Genomic DNA, 17,882 nt, shown 5'->3' on the forward strand with positions numbered 1-17,882 from the left:
ACCTATACCCGAGACATTTTGTTATTTATTATGCTCTGATTCCATAGCCCAAGTCATGATAACCCAGCAAGTCTTTATTTCCTCTATTTGGTCAGCATTAGGAGCTGTGCAGGGAAAGCTTGCCAACCTCCTGGTGTTTGATGTGGTCCTCCCCTCCCAAATCCTGGGGCGTCGTAAGTGCTTTATGTTGCAAGCTGGAGGGACAGAAGAAGAGTTCTCTTTTAAAAATAATCACTGGTGAACTTCTCTGATTCAAGTTCCTTAGTTCCTATTCTGGGAAAAGCACTGTTTCCCCACTGGAAACATAGCAATAAAACCAAGAAATCTTTGTCCTTTTGTAGCTCATGTTGCAGTTTTGATCATTAGCAAGTAGAATATATAATATGATATCAGGTAGGGAGAGATTTGTTTAAAAAAAATAGAGCAGTATAAAGGATGAAGGTGACTGGGAGGTTGGGATGGAAGTATTTTTGACAGGGAAGTCACAGAACCATCATTCCTTATCAAATTCAGTTGTTATAATTAGACTTTAACTTTATATGTCAGAGAAGGCAATGGCACCCCACTACAGTACTTTTGCCTGGAGAATCCCATGGACGGAGGAGCCTGGTAGGCTGCAGTCCCTGGGGTCGCTAAGAGTCGGGCACGACTGAGCGACTTCACTTTCACTTTTCACTTTCATGCATTGGAGAAGGAAATGGCAACCCACTCCAGTGTTCTTGCCTGGAGAATCCCAGGGACTGGGGAGCCTAGTGGGCTGCCCTCTATGGGGTCTCACAGAGTCGGACATGACTGAAGTGACTTAGCAGCAGCAGCAACTTTATATGTGTTAGAAACAAATACGGGCTTGTCAAAATAGGCAACAGGGAAATCTAAGAGAAATGTAGTTCAACGTAGTTGAATGTACCTCAATTGTGTTTTTTCTCTTGTCTGTGTACAGAATGAGAATTTCATTCTCGTTTACTCCTGGGATGCTATTGTCCTCAGCCTGTGCAATCCAGGAAATGTGGAATACAAACATTAGTGGGAATTTGGTGCATTAATGGGATCAGATGCTGCAGGTTGTAGATGTAAGGAACACCCATGCTGATGACTAGAAGAAAGGAGAAAGGTTTGGGAACTGAGAATCAGGAATATTCTAAAAGCACAAGGTGTGTTGATCTGGCTGAGAATATGATAGCCTTTTTTTCCTTTTCCTTTTACTGATAGGGTTTTCTTTCATCAAAATATATGAAATAGAGGACCTTGAGGACTTAAAACCAAGTGCCACATGGAACTTTTACTTGGACCTTAGAATGTCTCAAATCCATGAGATATTTGAAAGTCTAGGGGAGGAAAAGAATAAGGTACTAAACTGGGTTGAAGTAGCCAAGTGAGTGGCCGGCATCTGAAGCTCACCTCCATGTCCAGATGCTTTCCTTTCCTTCCCAGCCCCTCCAGAAGCTGATCTGCACCACATCTGTTCATCAGGTCAAGTCTGCGTCTCACACAAAGCTCAGCTTCCTCATGTGTCTCCCATGAGCTTCTGGGCTGAGTAACAAGGAGAGAAGCAGGATGGAGGAGGAGTTGATCTACTACAAAGGGATAACACGTTTCCCTTCCCTGACCTCAACACCTGGGCTCACTGCTGCTCTCCCAGCTCCAGATCTCAGAAGGCAGAGATGCTCTGACTCAAGTGGCAGGACTCTCCTGATTGAGGAAGCCCAGCCAGCTTCTCATGAGTCTGCGGTCTGCTCTACTGACCTCTGGGGCACTTGTTAGGCTGAGGGAGTCAAGGTGTGATGACCTCTCAGGGGAATTTGTCCCTGGAGAGGGAGTAGAAAGCAGGTAGAGAAAGCAGAATGAAAATCACAGCCAGTACTGCTGACTCCAAGGGGACAGCCTCCCTGAGGCTTCCTGTTTAGATGCTGGGACTAATCTCAGAGCTTCTGAACCTCACTATGACATCTTAGCGTCATGCTTCAGTTTCCCCAACTATGGGTTATCAAGGGTAGAGACACATTTATCTGGGTGAATATTTTAATTTTGGGGGATTCAGATGTGGATCCAAGTGTAATCTAGATCCATTCAGTTTATAGATCAATAGGGGAGGTTGCAGTTTTCAAGGGATTCGATGGGAGATCAATGGTGTGTATTTTCCCAGTGTCTGTGGAGGCACGTGGATTAGATTTTTTTATGTGTGGGATTAGGTTAATATTGGTGTTTATTTAGGGCTTCCCAGGTGGCGCGAGTGGTAAAGAAATCACCTGCCAATTCAGGAGATGTAAGAGATGTGAGTTTGATCCCTGGGTCGGGAAGATTCCCTGGAGGAGGGCACAGCTATCCATGCCAGTATTCTTGCCTAGAGAATCCCATGGATAGAGGAACTTGGACGGCTGTGGTCCAAAGGGTTGCAAAGAGTTGGACATAGCACACACAGTGTATATTTAAAGCACAGGGTCAGGCAAAATTTATTGTTGTAACTAGCAAAGACATTTCAGAAAAAATATATTTCAGAGTTCAGTCTCAAAGTGGTATTTTGAGGTTAAGTGTTGAGGAAACAGATACCATTTATTAGCATGTGGGCCTGGCCACTTTGTAGTGAGTTGCTTTTTAGAAGTTACTTAGCCTCTATGAGTCTCAGTGTCCTCATCTGAAAATGAGCATAACAGCTCTTTCTGACACCAAAACATGAGGTAAAATTTCTTTTTGAGTATTTTGTTGTTGTAGTTTAGCCACTAAGTCATGTTCGACTCTGTGACCCCATGGACTGCAGGACACTAGACTTCTTTGTCCTTCACTTTCTCCCGGTGTTTACTCAAATTCATGTCCGTTGAGTTGGTGATGTCATCCAACCATCTCATCCTCTGCCACCGTCTTCTCCTCCTGCCTTCGATCTTTCCCAGAATCAGGGTCTTTCCCAATAAATCAGTTCTTCACATCAGGTGGCCAAAGTACTGGAGCTTCAGTATCAGTCCTTTCAATGAATATTCAGGTGGTTTCCTTTGGGATTGACTGGTTTGATCTCCTTGCTAAGGGCTAAGGGACTCCTTGCTAAGTCTAAGGGACTCCCAAGAGTCTTCTCGAACACCCCAAGTTGAAAGCATTAATTCTTCAGCATTCAACTTTCTCTATGGTCCAACTCTCACATCTGTACATGCTGCTGCTACTGCTAAGTCACTTCAGTCGTGTCTGACTCTGTGTAACCCCATAGATGGCAGCCCACCAGTCTCCACCATCCCTGGGATTCTCCAGGCAAGAACACTGGAGTGGGTTGCCATTTCCTTCTCCAATGCATGAAAGTGAAAAGTGAAAGTGAAGTCACTCAGTCATTACTGGAAAAACCATAGCTTTGACTATATGGCCTTTTGTTGGCAAAATGATGTCTTTGCTTTTTAATATGCTGTCTAGGTTTGTCATATCTTTCCTTCCAAGGAGCAAGTGTCCTTTAATTTTATGGCTGCAGCCACTGTTTGCAGTGATTTTGGATTCCAGGAAAGTAAAATCTGTTACTGCTTCCAAAATTCACCATTTTCGGTCCATTTTATTTCACTGATTCATAAGATGTCAGTGTTCATTGTTGCCAACTCCTCTTTGACCACGTCCAATTTACCTTGATTAGTGGACCTAACATTCCAGGTTCTTATGCAATTTTGCTCTTTATAGCACTGGACTTTACTTTTACCACCAGACACATCTGAGCACCAGAAATAACTGAGCTTTGTTTCTACTTTGGCCCAGCCAAGTCATTCTTTCTGGAGCTATTAGTAGTTGCCCTCTGCTCTTCCCCAGTAGCATATTGGACAGCTTCCAATCTTGTGGGCTTATCTTTTGGTACCATATCTTTTTGCCTTTTCATACTGTTTATGGGTTTCTCAAAGCAAACATACTGGAGTGGTTTGCCATTCCCTTCTTGGTGGACCATGTTTTCTCAGAACTCTCCACTATGACCCGCCTGTCTTGGGTGGACCTAATTGCTTGGCTCATAGCTTCACTGAATTACTCAAGCCCCTTCACCATGACAAAGCTGTGATCCATGAAGGGGTTTTGAGTTTTATACTGAAAATACTGTGTATTATTGTAAACATCATCCACAACAATGTTATAAGAAATGCAAAAGGTTTTGCTGCACTGTCTCACACAAAACATCTGTGTCTTCTTCTTTAGATTTGAATTTAAAGAATTTTAATCTACATGTTAAGAATAAGTACTGCAGAGATAGAAAGCCCTGGGTTTCAGTCCTGCCTCTTGCACTTACTCTTCATGTGGTTTTTGTGTTTCTGTTGTTTCCATTCATTCATCTAACAAGCAGCTCTTAATCAATTTCCAGCTTTATTGAGATGATTGACATAACATTGTGTAAGTTTATGGTGTACAACACAAAGATTTTATAGACATATTTATTGCACAGTGATTTTGACAGTAATGTTACTTAACAACCACATCCATAAACCCACATAGTTAAAACGTGTTCATTTGTTTTAGTGAGAACCTTTACATTTTCTCTCTCAGTAACTGTCTTTTAAAAAAAATTTTTTTTAAAACTGAGGTACAGTTGAAGTACAATAGCATGTTTCAGGTGTACAACATAGTGCCTCAATTATTCTGCTACTGATTCTTTCTAGAGTATTTTTAATTTCAGTAATTGTGTTGTTCATCACTGTTTATGCTTCGTTTCTTCTAGGTCCTAGTTAAATTGATAAAGGATTCTTGCATTTTCTCCATTCTATTTTTGAGATTTTGGATCATCTTTACTATCATTACTCTGTATTCTTTTACCAGTAGTTGCCTTTTTCCTCTTCGCTTATTTAGTCTTGTGGGTTTTTACCTTGTTCCTTCATCTGCATGATATTTCTGCCTTTTCATTTTGTGAAAGAAGACAATTTTTTTTCCTTCTTAAAAATAATTAAATTGATTAATTTTAATTGGAGGATAATTATGTTACAATATTGTGATGGTTTTTGCCATATACTGACATGAATCAGCCACAAGTACACATGTGTCCCCCCATCCTGAATGCCCCCTCCCACCTCTCTCCCCACCTCATTCCCCTGGGTTGTCTCAGAGCACCAGCTATGAGTGCCCTGCTTCATGCATCGGACTTGCACTTGTTATCTATTTTACATATGGTAATATCCATGTTTCAGTGCTATTGTCTCAAATCATCCCATTTTTGTCTTCTTCCACATAGTCCCAAAAGTCTGTTCTTTACATCTGTGTCTTTCTTGCTGCCTTGCATATAGGCTCGTCATTACCATCTTTCTAAATTCCATATATATGTGTTAATACTGTGTATTGATGTTTCTCTTTCTGACTTGCTTCACTCTGTATAATATGATCCAGGTTCATCGACCTCATTCATTTCAGTTCAATTCAGTGTCTCAGTCATGTCTGACTCTTTGCGACCTCATGAACGACAGCACACCAGGGCTCCCTGGCCATCACCAACTCCCGGAGTTTACCTAAACTCATGTTCATTGAGTTGGTGATTCCATCCAACCATCTCATCCTCAACCTTCTCCTCCTGCCTTCAATCTTTCCCAGCATCAGGGTCTTTTCAAATGAGTCAGCTCTTCGCATCAGGTGGCCAAAGCTTTGGAGTTTCAGCTTCAGCATCAGTCCTTCCAATGAACATTCAGGACTGATTTCCTTTAGGATAGACTGGCTTGATCTCCTTGCAGTCCAAGGGATGCTCAAGAGTCTTCTCCAACACCACAGTTCAAAAGCATCAATTCTTCTGTGCTCAGCTTTCTTTATGGTTCAACTCTCATACCCATACATGACTACTGGGAAAATCATAGCCTTGACTAGATGGACCTTTGTTGGCAAAGTAATATCTCTGCTTTTTAATATGCTGTCTAAGTTGGTCATAACTTTCCTTCCAAGGAGTGTCTTTTAATTTCATGGCTGCAGTCACCATCTGCAGTGATTTTGGAACCCAGAAAAATAAAGTCAGCCACTGTTTCCACTGTTTCCACTGTTTCCCCATCTATTTGCCATGAAGTGATGGGACCAGATGCCATGATCTTAGTTTTCTGAATGTTGAGCTTTAAGCCAACGTTTTCACTCTCCTCTTTCACTTTCATCAAGAGGCTCTTTAGTTCTTCTTCACTTTCTGCCAAAAGGATGGTATCATCTGCATATCTGAGGTTATTGATATTTCTCCCGGCAATCTTGATTCCAGCTTGTGCTTCATCCAGCCCAGCGTTTCTCATGATGTACTCTGCATATAAGTTAAATAAGCAGGGTGACAATATACAGCTTTGATGTACTCCTTTTCCTATTGGAACCCGTCTGTTGGTCCATGTCCAGTTCTAACTGTTGCTTCCTGACCTGCATATAGGTTTCTCAAGAGTCAGGTCAGGTGGTCTGATAGTCCTATCTCTTTCAGAATTTTCCACAGTTTATTTATTTATTTATTTCCACAGTTTATTTATTTCCACAGTCAGAGCCTTTGACATAGTCAATAAAGCAGAAATAGATGTTTTTCTGGAACTCTCTTGCTTTTTCGATGATCCAGTGGATGTTGGCAATTTGATCTCTGGTTCCTCTGCCTTTTCTAAAACCAGCTTAAACATCTGGAAGTTTATGGTTCATGTATTGCTGAAGCGTGGCTTGGAGAATTTTTAGCATTACTTTACTAGTGTGTGAGATGAGTGCAGTTATGCAGTAGTTTGAGCATTCCTTGGCATTGCCTTTCTTTGGGATTGGAAAGAAAACTGAGCTTTTCCAGTCCTGTGGCCACTGCTGAGTTTTCCAAATTTGCTGGCAGCACTTTCACAGCATCATCTTTCAGGGTTTGAAATAGCTCAACTGGAATTCTATCACCTCCACTACCTTTGTTTGTAGTGATGCTTCCTAAGGCCCACTTGACTTCACAATCCAGGATGTCTAGCTCTAGGTGAGTGATCACACCGTTGTGATTTTCTGTCGTGAAGATATTTTTTTGTACAGTTCTTCTGTGTATTCTTGCCACTTCTCCTTAATATCTTCTGCTTCTGTTAGGTTCATATCATTTCTGGTCCATAACATTCCACCTCATTAGAACTGACTCAAATGTTATTCTTTTTTATAGCTGAATAATATTCCATGGTGTATATGCTCCACCACTTCCTTATCCATTCATCTGCTGATGAACATCTAGCTTGCTTCCATGTCCTAGCTATTGTAAACAATGCTTCAATGAACACTGGGATACATGTGTCTGAAAGAAGACAATTTGCTTGAAGAAAACTCAGCTCCGAGTGTTGAAAAAATTAAGATGACATGAAACAACCTCGCTCATTTTCCAGCAAACGTGTCTTCATTTCTGCCCTTTTCCCCTTAGCACTTCAGTATGCAAAAGTTTTGCCCAGCCATGCCTTTTGAATAGGATTTCCTTTCTGAGGTAGTGGGACCAAGTTTTATGCTGTCCTGCCTGGGCAGGAATCTTCCTGAGTCCAGCGTTTTCCCCATATGTCATTCAGCAGTCATCTTTCTTTGTAAACATAGTGATTCACAAGTTTTAAGGGTTATCCTCCATTTATAATTATAAAATATTGGGCATACTACCTGTCTGAACAATATATCTTGTAGGTTATTTGTTTTCTACATAGTGGTTTTGTTACTCTTAATTTTCTACACCTATCTTGGTCCTCACCCCCTCTCTCCTCACTGCTAACCTATAGCTTCTTCTTTGTGAGTCTGTTTCTTTTTTGTTATTTTCAATAATTTGTATTATTTTTTATAATCACATATAAGTGATATCATACAGTATTTGTCTTTCTCTGTTTTTTTTTTCCTTAGGGGAAATTGTTTTATTTAGTTTTCCTTTTTTATTCAATGAAAGATTCTTTTGAGTCTATAGTACTTTACAAATTTCCAAAGTTTCATGTACATGATTTCAAATAATTTCATAATAACCCTTTAAAAATCTTTGTTTCTGTATTTCTCCTCCCCACTTCTCTCTGCACTGGTAGCTACTAGTTCTTTTGATATATCTGTAAGTGTGCATATTTTCTGTTTCATTCACTAGTTTGTTGATTCTTTAGATTTCATATATGAGTGATATCATACAGTATTATAAATTTACTGAATTCATTTATTAGTTCTAACAGTTTTTTGGTAGTTTCATTAGGATTTTTTACGTATTGTGTCTTGTCATCTGCAAACAGTGACAGTTTTACTTCTTTTGCAATTTGAATTCCTTTTATTTCTTTTTCTTTTCTGACTGCTGTGGGTAGGACCTTCCAATATTATGTTGAATAAACGTGGGAAGACTGGGCATCCTTACATCAAGATCCATTACATCTTGTTTTTAATCTTCAAGGAAATGTTTTCTGCTTTTCATCACTGAGTGTGTGATTGTCAGTTTGCCATTGTTGTCGTTGTTGTTCAGTTACTAAATTGTGTCTGACTCTTTGTGATTCCATAGACTGCAGTGTGCCAGGCTTCCCTGTTCTTCACCATCTCTCAGAGTTTGCTCAAACTCATATCCATTGTGTAGATGATGCCATCCAACCATCTCATCCTCTGTCATTCCCGTCTCCTCCTGCCCTCAATGTTTTCCCATATATGACCTTTATTATGTTGAGGTATGTTCCCTCTATACTGATCTTGTTTATAGTTTTTAAATCAGAAATGAATGAGGACTTTTGTCAGAAGCTTTTTCTGGATCTATTGATATGTTCATATGGTTCTTATGCTTTATATTTAATATGAGACACAGTATATGTGTATAACCAGTTGCTCCAACTTAACATATTCAATGGATCCTACTCTCTTCTTTAAATTATGTTAGAACTTTGCCAAAAATGAAATGATTATATTAATAGAGATTTATTTCTAGGTCTTCTATTCTTTACATTGCTGTATATATTTTTTCCTATATAAATGTTACATGTACTAATTACTTCACCTTTGTAGTACATCCTGAAATTTTTTAATGTGCATGCACCAACTTTATGATTTTTCTTCAGGATTGTATGGGTTTCCTTGGTGACTCAGATGGTAAAGAGCTTGCCTGCAATGCAGGAGACCCAAGTTCGAGACCTGAGTCAGCAAGGTCCCCTGGAGAAGAAAACCCCACTCCAGTATTCTTGCCTGGAAAATCCCAAGGATGGAGGAGACTGGTGGGTTACAGTCCATGGGGTTGCAAAGCGTTGGACACAACTGAGTGACTAACACTCATGGCTGATCCAGGTCATTCTCTTTTCCATTCAGTTTTAGAATTGACTTATTTCCAAAGACAATGACGTTTACCCACACTTGGTGTATACTGTGTGGACTCAGAATCTGCTCCCCTAAAGCCAAAACAGTGACACCATGCTATATTTGGTATAGGGTATCTATAAACTGTGATTAGGGGAGGTGATCACAAAGAACACGTTAGAACAATCTTTTGTTTTTCACCAAAAACACTTGATGTAGTAGAACAGTGAAATATGTCTTTAAAGTATCAGAAGTTTTGGTACCAAGAATAGTACCATAGAATAGAATATACTATTCTATGAAATTGTGATTTAAATGAAGGAGCCATGCAATGATGTTTTTCAGATTTTCAAGAAAGTTTTTTTTTTTTCAGCTGGTATTTTACAAGGAAAGTCTTTCATCATTGCCCTGGTCATGTAATTTATTAATACTTCTATATTCCATGTGCTATAAATACTTATTTGAAGAAGTTCAGATGTTACAAATATGTACAAGAAGTGTAATTTCTCTCCCTCCCAGTCCTCTCCTCTCCTCAAACTTCCATTTTTATTTCAGTGACTATATAAATATATATCATATAATTTTAAAAACTATAGTGGATTCATCCTTTATACTTTGTTATACTTAATTTTTTCTACTTAATGACATTTCAAGAAAGTAACAGAGATCTGTTTCATTTTTTCATCCTTTTGAATATTGTTACATTTTACATAAAAAAACACAATTTCCTTATTTCCTATTAATAAAGTTTTAGGTTTTTGCCAATTTTTATCTGTTATAAACTGAGACTGACTAAATAAAATATCAGTACTCAATATACACTTATAATAATATGTCTTCAGTTAAACACTTGAGTGCTGAAGTCTCTAGAATACAGTCTTAAATCATATTTTAAATGTACAGCTTTAGGGATAGATGGAGACAAGAAAGATTTCAACACCCCACTATGGAATGGATATTTTAAAGTCACCACTCTTGTTTCTTGTTCTTTCAGGCCATTAACATTTTTAATTGTCTGTTAAAAAAAAAGATAGAAAGATAAGAGAATACTAAACTTGAAAACTTAGTATTTATTTATTTATTTATTTTTCCATTTATTTTTATTAGTTGGAGATTAATTACTTTACATCATTGCAGTGGTTTTTGTCATACATTGAAATGAGTTAGCCATGGATTTACATGTATTCCCCATCCCGGTGCCCCCTCCCACCTCCCTCTCGACCCGATCCCTCTGGGTCTTCCCAGTGCACCAGGCCCGAGCACTTGTCTCATGCACCCAACCTGGGCTGGTGATCTGTTTCACCCTAGATAATATACATGTTTCGATGCTGTTCTCTCTTTTTTTTTATTTTTTTATTTTTTCTATTTATTTTTATTAGTTGGAGGCTAATTACTTTACATCATTGCAGTGGTTTTTGTCATACATTGAAATGAATTAGCCAGATGCTGTTCTCTTGAAACATCCCACCCTCGCCTTCTCCCAGAGTCCACAAGTCTGTTCTATACATCTGAGTCTCTTTTTCTGGAAAACTTAGTATTTAAAAAAAAAAAAGTTTTGGAGGAGAAAAATAATGGATTATAAAAGTCCTCAAATGAGATAATTAGCTGAAATGCATCCCAGCATCCTCTTTTCCTTTCCCTCCTCTCCTTTTATTCCCCTTCTTTTAAACATTTTCAAAGACAGTCAACAGCTACAAATTAAGAAATTTTTTTTTTAGCAGTATACTGAATTTGAAGGATTTTGGAGATAATTCTTAATAAAAGAGAGAAACTAGTTCAGGAAATGTATGTGGGAAAAATGGAAGTTAATCGCTGTGTCTGACTCTTTGTGACCCCATGGACAGTAGCCCGCCAGGCTCCTCTGTTGGAATTCTCCAGGCAAGAATGCTGGAGTGGGTTGTCATTTCCTTCTCCAGGGGATCTTCTTGACTTAGGGATGGAACCCGAGTCTCCTGCACTGCAGGCAGATTCTCTATCATTTGAGCAACCAGGGAAGCCCAATGTGGGAAAAGGATTAGGTTAAAGCAGCATTTGAAAGATGCGATGTGATGACTCTTTGTAGAAAAGGGGAGAAATTGTGGGGGAGAGTATCATGATTTAATCACAGGCAGAGTCAATTAATAGACAATCAGCAAAGTATGTAAATACCCACAATACCTTGCCCCACATGGGTTAAAAATGTTAACCTCCAGTGCTAAGGGGAAGATTCATAGCATTACAGGCCTACCTCAAGAAACAAGAAAAAAGTCAAATAAATAACCTAACTCTACACCTAAAGCAACTAGAGGAGGAAGAAATGAAGAACCCCAGGGTTAGCAGAAGGAAAGAAATCTTAAAAATTAGGGCAGAAATAAATGCAATAGAAACTAAAGAGACCATAGCAAAAATCAACAAAGCTAAAAGCTGGTTTTTTTAAAAAATAAACAAAATTGACAAACCATTAGCAAGACTCATTAAGAAACAAAGGGAGAAGAACCAAATTAACAAAATTAGAAACGAAAATGGAGAGATCACAACAGACAACACTGAAATACAAAGGATCATAAGAGACTACTACCAGCAGCTCTATGCCAATAAAATGGACAACTTGGAAGAAATGGACAAGTTCTTAGAGAAGTATAACTTTCCAAAACTGAACCAGGAAGAAATAGAAGCTCTTAACAAACCCATCACAAGCAAGGAAATCGAAACTGTAATCAGAAATCTTCCAGCAAACAAAAGCCCAGGACCAGATGGCCTCACAGCTGAATTCTACCAAAAATTTAGAGAAGAGCTAACACCTATCTTACACAAACTCTTCCAGAAAATTGCAGAAGAAGGTAAACTTCCAAACTCATTCTATGAGGCCACCATCACCCTAATTCCAAAACCAGACAAAGATGCCACAAAAAAAGAAAACTACATGCCAATATCACTGATGAACATAGATGCAAAAATCCTTAACAAAATTCTAGCAAACAGAATCCAACAACATATTAAAAAAAATCATACACCATGACCAAGTGGGCTTTATCCCAGGAATGCAAGGATTCTTTAATATCCACAAATCAATCAATGTAATACACCACATTAACAAATTGAAAGATAAAAACCATATGATGATCTCAATAGATGCAGAAAAAGCCTTTGACAGAATTCAACATCCATTTATGATTAAAACTCTCCAGAAAGCAGGAATAGAAGGAACATACCTCAACATAATAAAAGCTATATATGACAAACCCACAGCAAGCATCACCCTCAATGGTGAAAAATTGAAAGCATTTTCCCCTGAAATCAGGAACAAGACAAGGGTGCCCACTCTCACCACTACTATTCAACATAGTTTTGGAAGTGTTGGCCACAGCAATCAGGGCAGAAAAAGAAGTAAAAGGAATCCAGATAGGAAAAGAAGAAGTGAAACTCTCGCTGTTTGCAGATGACATGATCCTCTACATAGAAAACCCTAAAGACTCTACCAGAAAATTACTAGAGCTAATCAACGAATACAGTAAAGTTGCAGGATATAAAATTAACACACAGAAATCTCTTGCATTCCTATACACTAACAATGAGAAAACAGAAAGAGAAATTAAGGAAACAATACCATTCACCATTGCAACAAAAAGAATAAAATACTTAGGAGTATAGCTACCTAAAGAAACAAAAGACCTATACATAGAAAACTATAAAACACTGATGAAAGAAATCAAAGAGGACACAAACAGATGGAGAAATATACCATGTTCATGGATTGGAAGAATCAATATTGTCAAAATGGCTATACTATCCAAAGCAATCTATAGATTCAATGCAATCCCTATCAAACTACCAACGGTATTTTTCACAGAACTAGAACAAACAATTTCACAATTTGTATGGAAATACAAAAAACCTCGAATAGCCAAAGTAACCTTGAGAAAGAAGAATGGAACTGGAGGAATCAACCTGCCTGACTTCAGACTATACTACAAAGCCACAGTCATCAAGACAGTATGGTACTGGCACAAAGACAGAAATATAGATCAATGGAACAGAATAGAAAGCCCAGAGATAAATCCACGAACCTATGGTCACCTTATCTTCGACAAAGGAGGCAAGGATATACAATGGAAAAAAGACAACCTCTTTAACAAGTGGTGCTGGGAAAACTGGTCAACCACCTGTAAAAGAATGAAACTAGAACACTTTCTAACACCATACACAAAAAGAAACTCAAAATGGATTAAAGATCTAAATGTAAGACCAGAAACTATCAAACTCCTAGAGGAGAACATAGGCAAAACACTCTTCGACATAAATCACAGCAGGATCCTCTATGACCCACATCCCAGAATTTTAGAAACAAAAGCAAAAACAAACAAATGGGACCTAATGAAAGTTAAAAGCTTTTGCACAACAAAGGAAACTATAAGCAAGGTGAAAAGACAGCCCTCAGATTGGGAGAAAATAATAGCAAACGAAGCAACAGACAAAGAATTAATCTCAAAAATATACAAGCAACTCCTCCAGCTCAACTCCAGAAAAATAAATGACCCAATCAAAAAATGGGCCAAAGAACTCAACAGACATTTCTCCAAGGAAGACATACAGATGGCTAACAAACACATGAAAAGATGCTCAACATCGCTCATTATCAGAGAAATGCAAATCAAAACCACAATGAGGTGCCATTATACGCCAGTCAGGATGGCTGCTATCCAAAAGTCTACAAGCAACAAATGCTGGAGAGGGTGTGGAGAAAAGGGAACCCTCTTACACTGTTGGTGGGAATGCAAATTAGTACAGCCACTATGGAAAATAGTGTGGAGATTTCTTAAAAAGCTGGAAATAGAACTGCCATATGACCCAGCAATCCCACTTCTGGGCATACACACCGAGGAAACCAGATCTGAAAGAGACACGTGCACCCCAATGTTCATCGCAGCACTGTTTATAATAGCCAGGACATGGAAGCAACCTAGATACCCATCAACAGACGAATGGATGAGGAAGCTGTGGTACATATACACCATGGAATATTACTCAGCCATTAAAAAGAATTCATTTGAATCAGTTCTAATGAGATGGATGAAACTGGAGCCCATTATACAGAGTGAAGTAAACCAGAAAGATAAAGACCATTACAGTATACTAACACATATATATGGACTTTAGAAAGATGGTAACGATAACCCTATATGCAAAACAGAAAAAGAGACTCAGATGTATGGAACAGACTTGTGGACTCTGGGAGAAGGCGAGGGTGGGATGTTTCAAGAGAACAGCATCGAAACATGTATATTATCTAGTGTGAAACAGATCACCAGCCCAGGTTGGGTGCATGAGACAAGTGCTCGGGCCTGGTGCACTGGGAAGACCCAGAGGGATCAGGTGGAGAGGGAGGTGGGAGGGGGGACCGGGATGGGGAATACATGTAAATCCATGGCTAATTCATTTCAGTGTATGACAAAAACCACTGCAATGATATAAAGTAATTAGCCTCCAACTAATAAAAATAAATGGAAAAAAAATGTTAATCTCCAAGAGCTTACTTGATCATCAAGAGCCAGCAGAAGCCAGATTCAAATGGGGACGATTCCTTTGTGTGTACATCAAGAGGGTGTTGTCTGGGGTTTCCTCCTGCCCAGCAGCTTCCTCAGACCCTGATTCAGGTCTTTGTTTCTTAGACTGTAGATAAAAGGATTGAGCATGGAGGACAGAACTGTGTAGACAATTGTAGCCACGTGGTCCCTGATGGTGTAGGTGGACACAGGCTGTAGATAGACATAGAAGATGCTTCCATAAAAGAGTGTTACCACAGTGAGGTGCGAGCCACACGTGGAGAAGGCTTTGCGTTTCCCAGAAGTTGAGGGAATTTTAAGAACTGCAATGAGGATCCGTATATAAGAGAAAGTAATGCATAGGAAAGGGGTCACTAAAATAAAAGATCCTTCTATCAATATCACAATTTCGTTGACAAATGTGGGGGAGCAGGACAGTTTTATTAGAGGGCTGAGGTCACAGAGAAAGTTATGGATAACATTAGAGTCACAGAAGGTGAGCTGATTCAGCAGAAGTGTGTGTAGGAGTGAGTGGAAGTGAGGCAATGAACAGGAGAAGGCCACCATCAGGACACAGCAGCGGTGGCTCATGGTGGTGACATAGTGGAAGGGGTCACAGATGGCCACATAGCGGTCAAAGGCCATGACTGCCAGAAGGCAGCTGTCAGTGTTGCCCAGAGCATATATAAAATACATCTGAGTCAGACACCCAGCATAGGAGATGGTCTTATGTGACAGGAAGTTCACCAGCATCCTGGGGACAATGGTTGTTGTGAAGCAAATGTCAGTGAAAGACAGGACACTCAAGAAGAAATACATGGGGGTGTGCAGTTGGGGGTCAGAGCAGATGGCCAGGATGATGAGCAGGTTCCCTGTTATGGTGACCAGGTACATTGTGAGGAAGAGGATGAAGAGTGGCTTCTGGTCGTCAGGCCGGGAGGAGAGTCCCAGGAGGATGAACTCAGAGACACTGCTGGTTTGGTTGAGTCTTTCCATTGACTCGGGTCTATTAATAGTTATATACAAGAAGGTTTATTATTTCACATGCTCCGATTCTGTATCCCAAATCATGATAACCCAGAAAGTCTTTGTTCTCTCTATTTGGTCACCATTAGTCACTCTGCAGGGAAAGCATGTTACCATTATTGTTCTTGATGTGATCCTTCCTTCCCAAATCCATGGGCATCCAAGAGCCTTATATTGCAAGCTGGAGGGACAGAAGAAGAGTTTTACTTTAACAAATATTGAGGTGAACTTCTTTGATTCTAGTTCCTTAATTCCTATTCTGGAAAATTCCTATTTCCTTCCTGGGAATATAGCGATAAAACAGATGTTTCTCTTGAGTTTGTTCATTTTGTATTTTGGGAGACAGATCATCAGCAGAGTAGGTAATATTATATCATGTAGGGATACATTTTTTTACAAAATACAAGAAGATGGAGGTGACTGGGGAATAGAGAGTATTTTAGATATTGAAGTCACAGTACCCTCATTCCTTATCAAAGCAAATTCAGTTGGTATACTAGGTCTTGGGTGGAAATAACCATTTTCCAAAATAACCAACAGGGCTAATCTCAAAGGAATGTTGAATACAGTGCAGTAGTGTTTTTTCCTCTTGTCTGCACACAGAATAAGAGGTTCTCCCTCCTTAGCTCGTGGGATATGACTGTCGTCTATGCAGGTCTTCCCTCTTTTGTAAATCAATTTTCCTTTTTTAAACTCCTATTGTAAATCACATGTGTATAGTACGGACATCCATTTTTGGCTCTTCAATGTATTTCCTTAAAAATTCCTCTTTCATATGTTTATCCAAAAATAGCTGTGAGAAACATGTCTACATACCTGGTTTTTTGGTCATATCTAGTCACCCAGCAATGGACATCAGAGCCTCTGTTTCTTACTACTGCAAAAGTTCTATAATGAGAGATCATGTATCTACAAAGTGCTCTAACAAAGCGCTTTAAATCAAGATTTCAGAGTCAGCATATCCCCTTATACCTTGTGAATAGACATATCCCTTAGGGAGTTTGATACGTTTTGAGACATTTGGGTATTTTTACATTCTTGGCTACAGTAAAAATCTCAACATACATACTTTCATATCATATATGACATGAAACACACAAATCATCAAAGTGTTTAAAATAATTTCTTTAGAGGCAGCATACCCTTTCAGACATTTTGAATGCACATTGGTGTAAAAGTACATTGATATATTATCATATTAATTAATTGAAAAAATAAGTGCTTACATTTTAGTTTTAAGTTGCCCCAAACATTTTTAAACCTCAGTTACTTCATGTATGATATTGGACAAAAACATCCACATTCTCATGAAGGGTTAGTGAGATAGCACATTTCAAATACCTCAAGACAACCATATTATGAACACTCAGGAGAAGCTGCTGATACTCATCAATCCCTGTGTCACCCTCCCTCATCTTCTATTTCTAGAAGGTCTCAAAATCAACTCGTTCACATGTGTAAAATATCACATTCTGCACTGCCAAATTTTCAGGCTAATTTTTTGATTTTGTAAGATTTTATGGAAGAAAGGAAAAGACCCTGATGCTGGGACAGATTGAGAGCAGGATGAGAAGGGGGTGACAGAGGATGAGAGGATTGGATAGCATCACTGACTCAATGGACATGAGTTTGAGCAAACTCAGGGAGACAGTGATGGACAGGGAAGCCTGGTGAGCTATAGCCCATGGGATTGCAAAGAGTCAGACACGACTTAGTGACTGAACAACAGCAATGGAAGAAATATTTGTTTTGTTTCAATGCATTGAGCTTTGAGTGCATCAGCATTTACAGTTAATTATAATAAATCAATATTTGTTGAAAATTTATTACATGTCAAGCTTATGACATTCATCTCACTAAATTTCATGATAAGAAATTGGGAAGCACGTGTTATTAAATGGGAGAATGAGGCTTATAGAGGTGAAGCAATTTGCTCAATGTCACTAAGGAATTGAATTGCAATCAGGATTTGGACATATTCAGATTTCTGACTCACTCTAAGCTCATGCTTTCAAGCGTTACACTACCCCTCCCCTGGGTTTGGTATATTTATCGTCTGTCACTGCTGCTGCTGCTAAGTCGCTTCAGTAATGTCTGACTCTATGAGACCCCATAGACAGCAGCCCACCAGGCTCCCCCGTCCCTGGGATTCTCCAGGCAAGAATA

The 17,882-nt window shown here is 39.1% G+C and overlaps 1 protein-coding gene across 1 annotated transcript; it reads right to left on the reverse strand.

Annotated features, from left to right (window-relative positions):
- Positions 1 to 14,741: 14,741 nt before the first annotated feature.
- Positions 14,742 to 15,698, reverse strand: LOC139037221 (olfactory receptor 1L8-like). The gene has a single exon (XM_070473714.1). The coding sequence runs from the start codon at positions 15,684 to 15,686 to the stop codon at positions 14,742 to 14,744; it is 945 nt and encodes a 314-aa protein (XP_070329815.1). The 5' UTR covers positions 15,687 to 15,698.
- Between the last annotated feature and the right edge of the window lie 2,184 nt (positions 15,699 to 17,882).

The sequence above is a fragment of the Odocoileus virginianus genome, chromosome 2 (assembly GCF_023699985.2).
Source record: "Odocoileus virginianus isolate 20LAN1187 ecotype Illinois chromosome 2, Ovbor_1.2, whole genome shotgun sequence".
Lineage (NCBI taxonomy): Eukaryota > Metazoa > Chordata > Mammalia > Artiodactyla > Cervidae > Odocoileus > Odocoileus virginianus.